The sequence below is a fragment of the Bactrocera oleae genome, chromosome 4 (genome assembly GCF_042242935.1).
Source record: "Bactrocera oleae isolate idBacOlea1 chromosome 4, idBacOlea1, whole genome shotgun sequence".
Lineage (NCBI taxonomy): Eukaryota > Metazoa > Arthropoda > Insecta > Diptera > Tephritidae > Bactrocera > Bactrocera oleae.
Genome location: NC_091538.1, coordinates 10,216,486 through 10,232,716, shown reverse-complemented (window position 1 = coordinate 10,232,716; position 16,231 = coordinate 10,216,486). Strand labels below are relative to the sequence as shown.

The following is a 16,231-nucleotide window of genomic DNA, read 5'->3' as shown; positions in this document are numbered from 1 at the left end:
TTCAGAAATTGTAGGGTTGCTTCGAATAATAATTCATGCCAAATTTCGAGATGTTATCTCGACAAATAAAAAAAATTTCCATACAAGTACTTAATTTGAATCGTTGAGTTTGTATGGCAGCTATATCCTACAGTGATTGGATTTTAACACTTTTTTCAGAAAGTGTAGCGTTTTTTTAGACAATGATCCAGGCCAAATTTCGTAATGATATCTTGACAAATAAAGAAGGTTTTCATATAAGTACCTAATTTCGATAGGTCAGTTTGTATAGCAGCTATATGCTATAGTAGTTCGATATCGGCGATTTCGACAAAAGAGCAGCTTTTTGTAGAAAAAAGAACGTATGCAATATTTCAGATCGATATCGCGAAGAGTGAGACACTAGTTCACGTATTTGCAGATTTATGTAAAAACGGACATGGTTAAGTTGACTCAGCTCATCCCTCTGTTCATTTATATATATATTTAATAGGGTCTGCGATGTTTACTCTTGGGTGTAACAAAATTCACCACAAACTTAATATAACCTGTTCGGGGTATAAATATATGCAGACAGCTTCCTGCAGTATGAGAATAATATTTCTCGAATCCCTGTTAAGAACTCTGTGCTGAGAAAATTTTATATCGCAGAAATGTGCGTTCGATAAATATACTTAATATAAAATAAGAAAGAAATTAATAACACAATCTGCATTGACATACATAATATGTATTTCAAAGCAAATCGGTGTGTACGTAACGTATGAGTAACCTCTTGTTATCACTTAAGAAGTATAAGCATACAAATGTTACGTATACGCACCGGCTGCCTATGAAAGGTGAACAATAAATTGTGTTTGAAACACGCAACTATATTTTTCACAAAAGCAATAAGTTTATATAAGCAGGCAATAAATGTATTTCACTTTTCAAAGCAAATCGGTAAATACTCAGCAGAAATTATAGATTTCTTGAAAAATTTACATAAGCAAATAGCAGCTATTTAAAGCCTGCTTGTCTACAACCGCCACTAATTCCAGCAAACGCCCACGGGATTTTAATATTTTTGGCATTTAATTGCTCGTTAGTCTCCAAATCACCAATCTCACCAAACTGGAGGGCGAAAGCGAACACACGTTGGCGCAGAAAGTCGACAAGGGCAGCAGAAGAGCGAAAAGGTGGCTGGAAATTGGAGCAGTTCGCACAAAATGAGGCAGCAAGCGAGATTTGTAATTATTTTCGCCACATTTGATTGCTCATTTAGTGGCACCTGTAACTAAGCGTACAATGTGCGCTGTTATACGCAGTTAAATAATTTCCGTAGATTTTTCTTTTATGCAAAACAAATTCGCGCATAGCAGGCATACAAAATGGAGGACTAAGTGAAGCAATGAATAAGTAACAAAAAATAAGTTCGACTATTGTTTTTAGGTCCGTAGGCGCATTCAATGGAAAAGTTGACTAAGTGTCTGTACACATAAACATACACGTGGGCGGGTTAAATGAACGGATTCCTCAATGCTGCTGCACCCTGGTTGCGGAGGAGAAGCTAATTATTTTCCACTTACCACACTTGAACGTTTATAACGGTGGCATGATTGACGATTACACAGAAACAAAAGCAATAAAAACAGCAATCAAAACCAGCACTTTCTTTGAGAAGGTAAATATACATACAAACACAGACGTAAATGTATGCAGAAAGGTTATGCAAATGTTATGTTTGAAAAGAAAACCGTTAGAATATTATTCTGACAGCATTCAGCGTTGCGCACAGCATTAAAAAGACAACGAACAGTTGCGTAATAGCTGATAAATGTTTAAAATACAAAAAAAAAAAAAAAACAATAAAAATTTTCAGCGCTCGGTATGTACTCGTTGTTAAAGCAAAATAGCTGCAGTGTGGGTGTATAAAAGAAACTGAAAAAATTTAACCAACATAAAGTTGCGTGTATGACATTGTTTGTGCTGTTGCGGCGGTAGACATTTTTTGTTTGTCGAAAATTTTCGGCAACTGTTTTGTTAGCTTTTTGACTGTTACAGCATATACCCTAATGGATAATGAGACTTTGAAGTAACGGGGCTAAAAATATATTTAGTGGGTGTAATACAGGAAAAGGATAAAACATATTTCAGCTTTCTAAAAAAAATATTGATATTATTGTATATGTGGATATATGTATGTATGTATGAGCACCACATTAACAAATGAACAGCTTCTTGGGGAGCAAAAAACGAAACGAACGAAAACATAACTGATCGATATCTCCAAAATTGAGGCCGCGTATATACAGACGGACGGTTTTGTACAAGTCGACTTAGCTCAGTTTTCTAGTCATTTTTATTTCAAAGTGCTAATGTTTGGTACTCACACTTACTTATAACTGTATTTAGGATCACATACTTGATGCGTCTATTGCTTTAACCCTGACTGGCTGCTGAGTTCAATGTGTCATCAGCTGCGCACTTCACTTTTCGATAGTTACTTATTTTGTACAAATATTTATTTTCTTTGGCATAAGAGCAGTATTTGCAGCGAATATTTGATGACTAAACTCAAGTATTTGCGGCTACGTGACACTTTCCAAATGAAAGGGCTAATAAAATGTGAAATGAAAATACATAAAGGAAGCGTGTACGTTTGCCGGAAATAACGCCAAATTTCTGAGCGTACAATTTACAAATGTTTATTTCAATTTAGGCGTAATTTTTTTTTCATAAATAAAAAGTTTTTTTTTGCTATGCGTTGACTGCTTATTTTTGGACCGTTAACAATCATTAAATAGTAATTTTAGAATTAAATACTGTTAAATAATTGTGATGTGTTCAAATATAGTTTAATTTTAAAAATAGAGATATTGACAAAAAATTTTAAAATTAAAAATATGTATTGAACAATTTTTTTTTGTTAAAATTTTTATTTTGTTTAAAATATTTTTTTTTTTTAATTTATTTTTTTTTGTCAAAAAAAATTTTTTTTTTAATTTTTTTTTGTTAAAAATTTTTTTTTTTGTTAAAAATTTTTTTTTTGTAAACATTTATTTATTTGTGTAACATAAATTATAAACCAGGCTATTTTTTATTATTTTGCCTCAATAGTAATAATATTGTAAAAAACACAATTTATATTAAAATGTTTAAAGTTAAAAAGTAAAAAAGTTTACTATTTCTTAGATGAAACGGAATAATATAATTTTTTTTTGTAAAAGATGAACATTAAACAACCTGATTATTTAACTCGATTATTTAAATTTTTCACATACATTTTGAAATGGTGTGCTTTTTTTTGGGATCTAGGTGTTGTTAAATTTATCTGTAAAATACCTCCGATCCTTATCATGGTTGAACATTTTTTAATTAAAATTTTTTATTTTTTAATCCCGATGTTGGGATTAAAAATTAAACTTTAATTTTTTTAGTTCAAGATGTTTGGGATTAAAAATTTAAAATTGAGAATATTACTTTTTGATTTGAATAAACTCGAAAATTTCTGAAGTATATAAGATTGAAATTTCAATGCGTTAGTTGAGAGTAAAAATTAAAAATAAATTTTTAGTCCGATTTTTGAATTTAAAATTACTTTTTTGTCAGGTATGCGGATACAAAATAAAAAAAAATTAACTCAAATTTTACTTCAATTACTTTTTTAATGCATTATTTGCAACCCTGATCCTTTTTCAGTGCAATATATACATAGTACAATTTCAAGTAGGTGGCAATACTCTCCTGATTTTGGAAAAGCTATTCTGGAAATTTTACAAAATTTATATACGAGTATATATATGTATATAAAGGAGATCTACATATATAAACAATCCAAGTGAAAATTTACATACATATGTACATATATACGAATGTGACTGTAATTTGTGTTTATCACAATTTCTTTGAAAAAAAAGCTACTCATCCCTCAACAACAACAAAACAATCACGTAAGTGTATTTTTAGCACTCCAACGCCCGACCACCGGCAGTGGTAATGGCGCGTGAAATTAGAAAATTAATTTATCAATATTTATATACACACATCACTCGGAGGAAGTTTTAGAATTTCTAAGGAATTATAAAAATAAATATGTGCTTAACCACCAAGGCAAAGCAAAGCGTTTACCTAACGAAGAAAGCGAGTGCCAAAAAGTGTGCCGCATTACATAAATGGTTGTGGAATTGAATTCACGCAGCTTAAGCAATTTTAAGTATACGGAAGCTAATAGGTATGCTTTTAGGCGCAGCAACCGATATGAAACTCAGTTAAGTAGCGCTCAAAGTTTATATTCAAGGCCAGAACGTGCGCATAATAAACAAACTTATTACGCAGCAACTCTTCGACGAGATTTATTCGATAAAATTTCCACGAAACTTAGATATAGAGAACACCGAAGAAGTTATCTTAACCTTCGAGTGCGATAAGTGAAAAACAAAAATAAAATGAACAGTTAAATATCGGAAAAGTTATTGAACTTGAAATGCTGTGGGAGTGAGAAATGCGTAAAAGAAAACACACAATTAATTTTTTTTTCGGCGAAATGTGGAGGAATACGTGAATGGCCACATTTTGTGGCGTCAAGTCGGTTAAACCGCAAGCTAAATACATATCATGCAACAGCAGGTTCATAGTTTTCTGTAGCAGGGTTCGAAATTTGAGTTCATAAGTTCAGCTTAACTTACAATTGAATTTTATGCCGTAAAGCGAAAATCTCAAATTTATGCCCCATAAATATGCATTTGACTTTAGCGCTTGTATAGGTGCTTCACCTTACAGTTTTTTTTATTGTGGAAATATTTTTGTTCAGCTATAGAATTTTCGCGACAAAATATAATATTTTTCACGGGAATACAATTTAGCGCTACTTAAAAACATGAATAACTAAATATCAATGACTCAGTGGCGCAGCAAGTACTTTTGAGATTACAATCTAGTGCTCAGGCCGGAAGCAATATAATGAAGCAACTTAAATGTGACAGAAAAGGATGATGCTTATTAAGAAAAAAAATATCGAGAAAATTTAAAAATAATAACATAAAAAAACGAAATAAAAAATTATATAATAAATATTAAACATAAATCTAAAAAAGGAATAAGAGTAAAACAAAATTTTGTTAAAATTATATTAAATTAAAAAAAAATAAATTTTGTTAAAATTATATTAAATTAAAAAAAAATAAATTTTGTTAAAATTATATTAAATTAAAAAAAAATAAATTATTATAAAATTGATAAAAAAAAAAATCATAAACAAAATTTAAGCAACTTCAAATTTAAATTGTTAATAAAAACTATTTAAAAAAAATAGTATACGAAAATATATACTAAATCTATAAGAAACTTTAAAAAAATTTTATAAAAAATTAAATTTTAAATATTAAAAAAAAACATCAAAAAAAAATATTTCAAAAAAAGTATTAAAAAAAGAAATATTTACAAAAGTATAAATAAAATAATTATAAAAACATAATTCAACTTACAAACAAGTTTTTATTTAAAACAGATATTAAAAAAAATATTGACCAAAAATATTTTTAATCAATTAACCCGAAGAAAGTAATACATAACAATTATGAAAAAGAAAAATTACGATAAAATATATTGTACAAATAAATTAAATTATTTATTAATAAACAATATTAAGTAATATAAAAAAATAATATTTATATCAAAAAATACAAATAAAATCACCAGAAAATTAAAATTAATTAAACAAAAAAAATTATAAGCTTTATAAAAAAAAAATGAAAAGCAAAATTTTATATTTTTTTAATTTTAAATTTAATTTAAAAAGTATTAAAATATTATTATATTAAAAACAAATATATTTATAAGCAATAAAAAAAAATTAATAACAAAAAAAAAATTTAACAAAAATATAAAAAAACAGTAAAAAATAATTATAATATAAACAAAAAAAATTATAAGCTTTATAAAAAAAAAATGAAAAGCAAAATTTTATATTTTTTTAATTTTAAATTTAATTTAAAAAGTATTAAAATATTATTATATTAAAAACAAATATATTTATAAACAATAAAAAAAATTAATAACAAAAAAAAAATTTAACAAAAATATAAAAAAAACAGTAAAAAATAATTATAATAATACATATTTAAAATTTGTTTGCTTTTAATATTAAAAAACCGTAAAAATTTTACAAATCAGGTAAAAATTAAACTATCTAAGTTAACGATTGTCAACGATTTACAATTTAACATTAATAATTTTTGTTCGCTTAATTTACTTTTTTCTTGCCGCTCAAACACGTGAAAACATCAATGAGCTCAACGAATACATTTCAATTCGAAGTGTCAATGCTTATTTGGAGGAAAAAGATTTTCGTTAGTTTTTTCTTGTCTTAAAATATCCAAGTTCTCCACTCCTTTATCAGCCACTGCTCTGACCAGCAAAAATACGAGCAAGTAAGTAAAATTATACACACATACATATATATAACATACGTATATTTATAAATACTCAAGTGCATATGTCTTATTTACGATGCTGTGCGACAATCAATCATTCGTGCAGTTAAATAAATGTGCATATATTTCAAGTGTCGTTTCGATTGTCGTTTTAAAGGCAATTTAACCTTAAATTTGATTTGTTTTGTAAATTACAAATGAACGTTCGCCGCTTTAGGCTGCAACAGAGAGCACCCGCTAGTCGCCCGCCGCCGTCGCCGTCGCCAAGTGAAAATAACACAAGTGAGCGGCATGACAAATGATACTCACGTCAGCCGTAAAAAAATGCAACACATGCGAGCCTTGTAGGAAAAGCAGTTCACTGATTGGAACAGAAAAAATTCAAAAGCGCTGCGAGTGCAAACCTGATGAATCTTTATACACATATGTATGTAAGTATAAAAGAAAATATTTTGGATTAGCTATTAATTTTTAGGGTTGCCAGAAAATCAAAAGAGCTTTCAGTGCAAATCAAGTCAACCTTTGCATTTAAAAAATATATATTTTACATTAATTTTGCAATTTAGGGTTGCCAGATTTTTAGAAAAAATTCAAAAGCTCTTTTATTGGAAAGCTAGTGAACGTTTGTACTCAAAAAACAAAAATACACTAAAAATTTTAATTTTTTAGGGTTGCCAGATTTTTAGAAACAGTTTAAAAAGCTCTGTTGAATTTAAAAGCTAGTGAACCTTTGTGAATATAAAAAGTATTTTACATTAAATTTAATTTGTTAGAGTTGCCAGATTTTTTAGCTGATTGAAAGGCATTAAATATTATAAGAGATTCGCAAACCAAGCAACTGAATTCAATATAAAATAATAATCTAAATTCGAATCTGTGAATTTCTTTACAGTTTAAACTAAAAACCGATTTTCTACTGTATATACCTATATGCATCTGTATCTATAATTGCGCGTTGTTTCGCGTTAATTGAAATGAAATGTATTACATTTTTTAGTTAAACATTAATTATATATATTTTTAATTGATTTTTTGTCATCTGTCATCAGTAGTAAAAAACAGCATGGCTTTGAGCAGCGCCCCACATAAGGAAATTATTACATGTGTACTTGATTTGGTTTTGTGAAAAAAAAATCATTTAATTTCAATACCAAATTAGGTAAAATTGAAGTTGATTCGTAACAGCATTAGAATGCGTGAGGAAAATAACGTTTGCGTTTACTTTGCGATTATTTGAGTGCACAGAAAGGAGAAGAGAGGGCAGAGAACGTGATGTGATGCAGTACGGTAGTTAGGTAGTTAAAACTTGCGTAGATAAATTTGCTTTTTTTCATGAATTTAAAAAAAAATATTTCAAAATTACTATGAAATAAAACTTAGTGGATATTTTTTTTTGTAAGTTTATTTTATAAATAGCGGCAACTTTAACTAGGATAAATTATAACACGATGTATATGATTTTTTAGTCAAAAACATTTGTAAAATATTTACCAGTACTAATTTTAGGTATTGGAAAAACAAATACAAGTATTCCTACTTTTACTTCGTCGATAATATTTGAGTATCTTATTATATATTTATATATAATTATTATAAACATTTTTTTTGTGTAAAATTATTTTAATGCTGCATAAAATGAATTTAAATTACTATATATACACATTAGGCTGGGTAAAAAAAAATGTTTTTTTTCGCTGTGTACTCTGAAAAATTGGTTGATAAATACCTCTAAGAAAGGTTCTCAACGGGAAGGTCCCTCGCTTAATTGTTTTTCTTATTTTTTTCTTATTATCAGATAGAAAAATATATATTTCGCTTCCAACTACTTAAAAAAAAAAGCTCGTTTCATATGTTTTGTAGATTTGAATGCTCTACAAAATGGTCTTTTACGGGTTTTTCGTAAACCTAAGCGTTTAAAAGATATTAACGGTTGAAGTTTGACTATTTTAAGACAAATTTGTTTTTTTCTTTTGAATTTTTTAACTCAATTAAAAATAATCATTTTAAATTCCAAGCACATAATTAATTTGGTAGAAAATTTGTTTGCTCTACCAAAAAATTTTTTGGATTTTTAAATGTTTATCATATAAAATTGATTTTAAAAATTGTATATTGTTTTGTTTAAATTTTTTTTTTTAAATAGGCATAGGTTTTTTAAAGTAAAATTTCAAATTGTTATATTTTATAAATATTATTGATATTAAAGTTTATTAATATTATGAATATTAAATTTTATAAATATTATTACTATTTAAAATTTTTTATAATATTCCGTTTCAATAAAATAAAATGGTTTAAAATTAAGAATAGATTTAAAAAAATTATTTTTGAACTTTATAAACATTTATATAATAAAAAATATTTAAACCTTTTTTTAATATTTTGTTCAATAAAATATATTGGTTGATGCAAATAGCAGATTTATTATAAAAATGTTTAAAACTTTGAATTTAATAAGTATTTATATTACACATATTATTGTTTTTTTTTTTTTTGTGTAAATTCAATGTATTTTGTTTTAATACATTTTTTTATATTAGAATATTTATATATGTATTATTTTATTTTTAAATTCATAATAAATTTATGTTAAATTTTACAGCTTAAATTTTCTTAATCAAGTTTTATTTTAATTTAAAAAAAATGTATTTTTTATTGTAACAATACAACATTGCTTTCAAATCTTTTAGCCCAAAGTTTTTCAAATATTTCATGGCCATTTCTGAACCTAACACACGTACACAAATGTATGTGTTAATTATACAATACAAAAAATAATTTAATTAAAACAAAAAGTAATTAAAAAACAATTACAAAAAAAAATAATAATAATAAAAAAAATAATAAACAAAAAAAAAAAAATTAAAAAACATTAAAAAAAATATAAACGATTTTGTTCTATTATTTGTGTGGTTTTTTTTTAAATTAATTAAATTAAAATTTTATTTTATTTTATTTTTTGAATTTTAGTTTATGTTATTCGAAAAATAATTATAATTTATGCAAATATTTAAATAAAAAGAATTTTTCAGAAATCAGGGGTGATCAAATTTATCTTAAAATTTTTTGACACTTTTAGAAAACATTCGTCTATAGAGATACACATTTTAAACGGTGTCATTCTGTTTCGTAAACGGAATATAAAACTATGCACAGCATTTTCAAGTTCTGAAGTTCTGAATAAACAGTTGACTGTTATCACAACGTCAGATCAGCGCAATAAGCGCAATGCCCTTAAACCAAATATGAATGAACGAAAAGCTTTAATTTGTTTACAAAATATTCTACGCCTTAAGAACTTTGACCCTGCGGAAATTAGCATACAAAAATATATTTTCTAGAGCAATGTAAAAAGTAGCCAATAACAATAGGTGGCAAATTAAGCAACAAAAAAGACGGCGAAACAGGCGCGTCGCTAAAAGAAATGGAACAAGGAAAAGCATACATAGATTTATATTTATATGCATACATACATACTTACATGCAGACATACATTCATACATAAAACCATGTACATATGTATATATACGCACATATTTACAAATATTATATATGTGAATGGTGGGTAGAGGCAAATCAGCGGCATGTTCAGCGTAGATGACAAGCAAACAAGCTGCTGCAAACATATATACAGACGCAATACATCATAACTATGTGTGTAGGCACAACAATCACCACAAAAGAGCTGTCAACCGGACACTTTGCTGCTTAAATAAGCGAGCCAGGAATTATTGCCACCAGCAACCTTCAACGCTGCCGCTGTGATATATGAGTGCAACAGTGCGTTATAAATGAGCTTACATATGCCGACATACGCAAATACATAATTGTAATTGACTTTTGTAGCGAAAATCGAAATTCCTCAAAGAAATTACACACTGCAAGACATAAATGTACTGTCATAAAACAACTCGATTTGCGCTAATGATAGCAGGAAAATTTAAATAAATAAAGGAAAACGATTTGTGTGCCGTTTATTTGTGTTTTCTGTCGGTTGCGTGCACTTAGCACCTTAATTTCCACCCAGCAGCTTAATTTGAATTGTTATGACAGCGACGGGCTGTCAAATTATTTGCCGGAAAAATCACAAAGAATGAAAATTTGTTATGGCCAGTTTGTTTATAATGATGTGTGGCACCTCATATGATGGCATAAAGCAAACACGTTTCGCTGCAAAGTGCAGATGGCGCGCCGCCGGTGCGTATGAGTAATGCTGTAGAGTTGGTGGGTAATTAAATGTAACTCATACGCTATGTCGCGCTAAGTGCAGAAAGGGTGAAACCGAGCATAGCGATATATAATATGACGTTGTAAAAAATATAATTTAAATGGCATGTGAAGGTCAATGTGAAGCTCACCACATTCAAGTCACTTCGCTTTAATAATAATTGTTGGATAATTAGCTGGGAGTAGCATGCAATAATGCAATGCGCACAATTGGAATTATTGGCATGAGTAATAATAAAACAACAGAACAGTTAAGCGGAAGAAACATAGAGAATTTGTAGGGAAATATATATATGCGCTAAAATGGATAGTGAAGCAATTTCGACGCACTGCTGCAATGAAAAGTATCAACACAAATTCTGTGCATGCAAGCAGCGTTATATAAATATATTAAAAATATACATACATACATATATTATAAATATATTACACACATAAATCCACACATTAGACGACCTAAGAGAAATATGTTATGCTCATTAATATTTTAGTTCTAGTCAATTTCAATAAATGCCACACTCATGTCGCATTTCGACATTTCAATGTTACAAAAACAAGAACGTAATAACAATACTAAAAGATAAATAAAAAAAAATTTTTAAAAAAGTAAAAAAGAAGTAAAAAAAATATATAGAAAAAATATAAATAAAAATTAGTAAGAAAAAAAAATTAAAATAAACATTCACTTCCGCTGCAGCGGGGCTATAATACCCTTTGACAGGTGAATTTCTTATAGCATAAAAGGGTATAAAAAGATTATTTTGGTTTTGAACGGTCAGCTTATATGGCAGCTATATGCTATAGTGATCCGGCCTGAACAAATTGTTTGGAGATTATGGCCTTGTCGTGAACAATAATCTATGCTAAATTTTAAGAGATATCTTGTCAACTAAAATAGTTTTTCGTATAAGAACTCGAATTGGATCGTTCTGTTTGTATGGCAGCTATATGCTATAATGGTTCGATATCGGCGATTCTGACAAATGAGCAGCTTCTTGCGTAAAAAAGGGTGCTAACTTTCAGATCAATACCTCAAAAACTAAGGGAGAAACTCAGTACACCCTGTTCAGGGTATAATAAATAAAACCAAAAGTATAAACAAATAAAATTAAAGAGTAGAAATAGAAATAGAATAAATAAACAATAACATTTGTATTGAAAATATTTCGTATTTCTATGCTAGCACATAAATTCTATTAAGAATCCGCAATTTATACGCAACAGCAAATTTCACGGAAAGCGCGTAAATTATATGAATGCTTAGCCATTTGAGGTAATAAAGAAAACAACCATTTTTGTGACGCACTTAATTGCGCTGCTGACAGGTGAATTGTCTGGTGAGCATGCTGAATGCGCACGCAATGTATTTGTAAAAAATATAAATAAATACATCTTTATACAAACATACATATGTAGAGAGATATTTATGAAAGAAATGCAATGTCAACTGCAGTGTTGTGGTTTGCGTTGCCATGCCGAGCGTGAATGTTTTTAAGTCGTAAAAACAATCAAGTAGTATGCTATTACTATAAGATTGCTATTACTAATTAAAGTAATAAAGCTAAAAACAAATAAAAATTTATTTTAAAAAAGCGATTCTTATTTTCAACAATAAATAATTGAAAAACGGTTAGAATAAAAAATGATTTACTTTTTATATTAAATATTGTTGCTTTGCTTACTTGTTTGTGATCAAAAAGTTTTAAAATTTTTGTTGTTTGAATATTTGTATCTTGCATAAAAATGTATGCAAGTTTGTATATATAAAATGCATAAAATAATTGAAAGACGGTCTCAGTCAGTCAAAGTCTTAGCGAAATCATGAAAGTTTGCTGTATATTTTTAGGCAAATAAATTTTTAATTTTTTGTATAAATTTGAAAATTGATTTGTAAAAAATACGTTAAGTTTCGGTTTAAAATATTTTTTTAATTTCAATATTTATTCGCAATAAATACGATAAGTTATATTATGTTAACTTAATTTGATTTAAGTAAAGTTAACTTGATTTAAGATAAGTTCAGTTGATTTAAGTAAAGTTAAGTTCATTTAAGTTAAGTTAAGTTAAGTTCTTTTAAGTTAAGTGAAATTAAATTAAGAAAAAATATAACTTCTGACGATTTTGTAAACGTTAACAAGTATTGTATTCAAATAAATTTCACTGTCAATCATAACCTGAAGATATAATTGAATAACGCACTTTTCGACATTTTTAAAAATTGTCTGGAATTTTTTGTGATGTTTTTCTAATTATATTCGACAAAGTAAAGTGTTTTTGAGAGTTCTGACTTTTGAAGAGCAAAGAACAGCGCCTAACACTTTTCAATTATAAAATAACGGTATTTGAATAGGAATTTGAATATATTGACAATTTTGTGTTATTATTATAACGTTCAGTTTCGCGGAATGTGTAAAAATAATTAAACACACATTTTTTAACAAAGCTATGGTATTTAAGAGCAACTGCAGCAAAAAAGAGGGAGATTTAATTTTTTTTGTTTGCAAATTAATAAAAAATGTGGGAGTTTTAATTTTTTTTTGTTTACAAATTAATAAATTTTTTTGTTATAAAAAAATATTAATTTTAATTTTACTGCTATATTATCGAAATAATAATTTCTCAAATAATCTCTTTTTGTCAAAAAAACAATAAATTCTGATTTTACTATTATAACTTAAGAGATAATTGTTCGAAATAATAATTTCTCAGAAATTTTTATTTAAAAGCAATTTAATAAAACATATATTTTAATACTCTTCGTCTTCATAAGTATACTGAATACATTTTTAAAAATACTAAACAATAAGTTTCTGAAGTTTATTGAGAGCTCCGCTACTTTTGAATGCCTTCGTAGTTTAATAAAACTATTTTCTACAATATATAAAAAACAAAAAAAAAGCTGTGTACTCACGTTTTACACTCGGAACTGCTTGGTGCGCGTAACTCCAACATTTGTGATGTTTTCGTCTTAATTAAAAAGAATGAATTCTTGTCGGCCGCCTCTTGTCGTACCAGCGTCTCTGAATCGATGCTCATGATGGGGTTGACGGGCTTATTATTGACCTCAGTGTTGCGTGGGGCATGCAAATATTTCAACGAATATTTATCGTCCTAGTTTGTGGAGAAGCAAATAAGAGGCATTAAATTATGTTAATGAAAAAAAATGTATGTGTAAGAAGTACCTGTTTGGTAAGCAACACAATCATATCCTCAAAGAGTAGACCGTGCAATTGTATGCTGGGATTCTTTTTCATTGTCAAGCTACCGTCGTGTATGAGACGATACTGCGTTAAGTCCAAATTCTGCGTAAATAAAAGAAAGAAAATCATTATATGGTGTATTTTTATTTAGAGTGTAGATTTATATAGATACGCACTTTAAATTCATCCTTGTCGAAAGTCGATTTATCCAACTTCCGCTGAATGTTTTGCAATCTACAAGAGAGGTGAAAAGTGGAGTCATACACATAGGCAATATATTATATATTGTACATAGGCAAAATTGCATATAGTACTCACTTATGCGTGTCTTCGGCGGTCTTTACAGCCTGATTAACATCGACGAGTATCTTCTTCGACGACTCGAGCGCACGCTGTATAGCCTCCGCTTCGGACAGGTCGTCGGGCACCACGCGTATCGTCACTTTGTACAGATTTTCGAAGAGCAGCGGATACTTGGTCAGACGCTGCAGCACCGCCGGTAGCAAGTCTTTCAACTGCAGACGTCGACAGGCCTTATGCGATTCGGCCTTATTCAATAGCTTCTGCAACTGTTCGTCCTTGCGACGTTTCTCCTTCAGCGCTTCCAATGCGATTTGTTGACGCGCACAAAATTGCTGCGCATATTGACACAAATCATCGCCGGAATTGCCAAAGAACATGCCGGATAGCAGATCGCCAATATGTGTGACCACGTGATTATGTTCGACGCGACGTTGCTTCAATTGTTGCTCGAAGGTCGCATGAATTTCGCGCAGCGAGAGTAATGCAGGCGGGAAGAGGAGCGTTATATGTTCTGCCGTGAGCAGATTGCTATCCTGCAGCGGTAAGAGGAAGAGACGCTCCAATAGTTTGAGAATGCGCACGTGACTGCGCTCGGTTTGGTAAATTTCTACAATGTAATGGAAAAATATATTATTATAATTCTGTATATACTCGATGTGACACTCACCATTTATAATCTCCTGTCGCTTTTTCTCCGCATCGGTGAGCGCAGCCAATAGCTCCGCCGTGACATTTGAACTCCAATCGGCCTCGTTGAGATCATCCTCCTCATCACTCTCGAAATTCCACTGTCGCTGTCCGGGCTGACCGGTGCCGACGCCACCAAAACTGCTGCCCCAAAAGCTGGTATTCATCGAGCCGCTGCCAATGCTGCCATGAAACGAGTCCTGATGGCTGTGCTGATGCAAGTGATGGTGCGGTGTGGTGTGGTGGGCGTGCATGCTGTGGTGATGTGTGATCGGATGGCCGGTGGCGGTGGCGGTTGCACCACCGGCGCCACCCATTTGTTCCATGGAGGTGCTGGGGCTCTCAGAGCCGCCACCCGAGGAAAGACTAGAATTGGAACTTGCGGTGAAGTTGGAATTGGAGAGTCCAACATCGGCTTGCTCATCGCTTTATTGGTAGGGGGGAAAAGTAAATGGGAAATAATTAGTGAAGTAATAATTACTTTGTGGAAACGATAGATATTTATATATAAATGTATGTATATATGTCGATGATCAGAAAATTTTTCGACGCAATATTTTATTGAATAGAAAATTTAATTAAAGCTAAATAATTTAATTTCTAATAAATAGAAATATATGAAATCTTTTTAATTTAAATATAATATTATGGGATTTGGTTAAGTAAAAACTTCGAACCAATTAATTACATTAATTCAATCTAATAATATATTTGAATTTTAATTAAACAATCTTTTTTAAGTTTATGATGAATAGGAAAAGTTTTTTTGTTTTCATAAATAATTTAATATCTACAAATTAAAAAAAAAATATAAATAATTTAATATCTACAAATTAAAAAAAAATATAATTAATTATAATAAATTAAATATAATAATTTTAATTAAATTTTTTTTTTATTAAAGTGTTTAGAATAATCAAATATATATTTCATTTAGTCGGGCACTTCTCTTTTTAAAAGTTACTTAATTAAGGCAAAGTTAATAATTTTTAATTTAAAATCTTAAAATTAGATATTAAAAAAAAAATTATAACAAATTAAATGTAATTAATTAGTTTAATTAAACTTGTTAGAATAATCAAATATATATTTCATTTAGTCGGCTACTTTAAATAAAAATTGAAATTATTAAGGAAAAATAAATAATTTCTAATTGAATTAAATTAATTAAATATTATAATAGCAATTTATTTTTGTGTAAATTAAATTAATTAAATAAGATATTATGCTACAAGATATTAATTAAATAAAACATTAAGGTTAATTTGAATTGCAGTAATAACAAGTACATTAGCGAAAATTAATATAAAATAAAAATAATAAAATTAGTTATAATTAATTTAATTTAATTCGGTTCTTCTTCAAGATATACTTATAATAAAAACACAAATATTTCAATTAAAATTTTAGACACATTTCTTA

The 16,231-nt window shown here is 28.6% G+C and overlaps 1 protein-coding gene across 4 annotated transcripts in view; it reads right to left on the bottom strand.

The window, feature by feature from the left end:
- The window catches only part of RhoGEF2 (Rho guanine nucleotide exchange factor 2), a 230,186-nt gene that overhangs the window by 34,628 nt on the left and 179,327 nt on the right, over positions 1 to 16,231 (bottom strand). For all 4 annotated transcript variants that reach the window (XM_036374967.2, XM_070108070.1, XM_036374975.2 and 1 more), the window contains 5 exons: positions 14,790 to 15,235; positions 14,138 to 14,729; positions 13,996 to 14,053; positions 13,802 to 13,921; positions 13,531 to 13,730 (listed from right to left, as the gene is read on the bottom strand). In XM_036374967.2, coding sequence (XP_036230860.2) covers positions 13,531 to 13,730; positions 13,802 to 13,921; positions 13,996 to 14,053; positions 14,138 to 14,729; positions 14,790 to 15,235 — 1,416 coding nt within the window. The remainder of the gene's footprint in view (positions 1 to 13,530; positions 13,731 to 13,801; positions 13,922 to 13,995; positions 14,054 to 14,137; positions 14,730 to 14,789; positions 15,236 to 16,231) is intronic.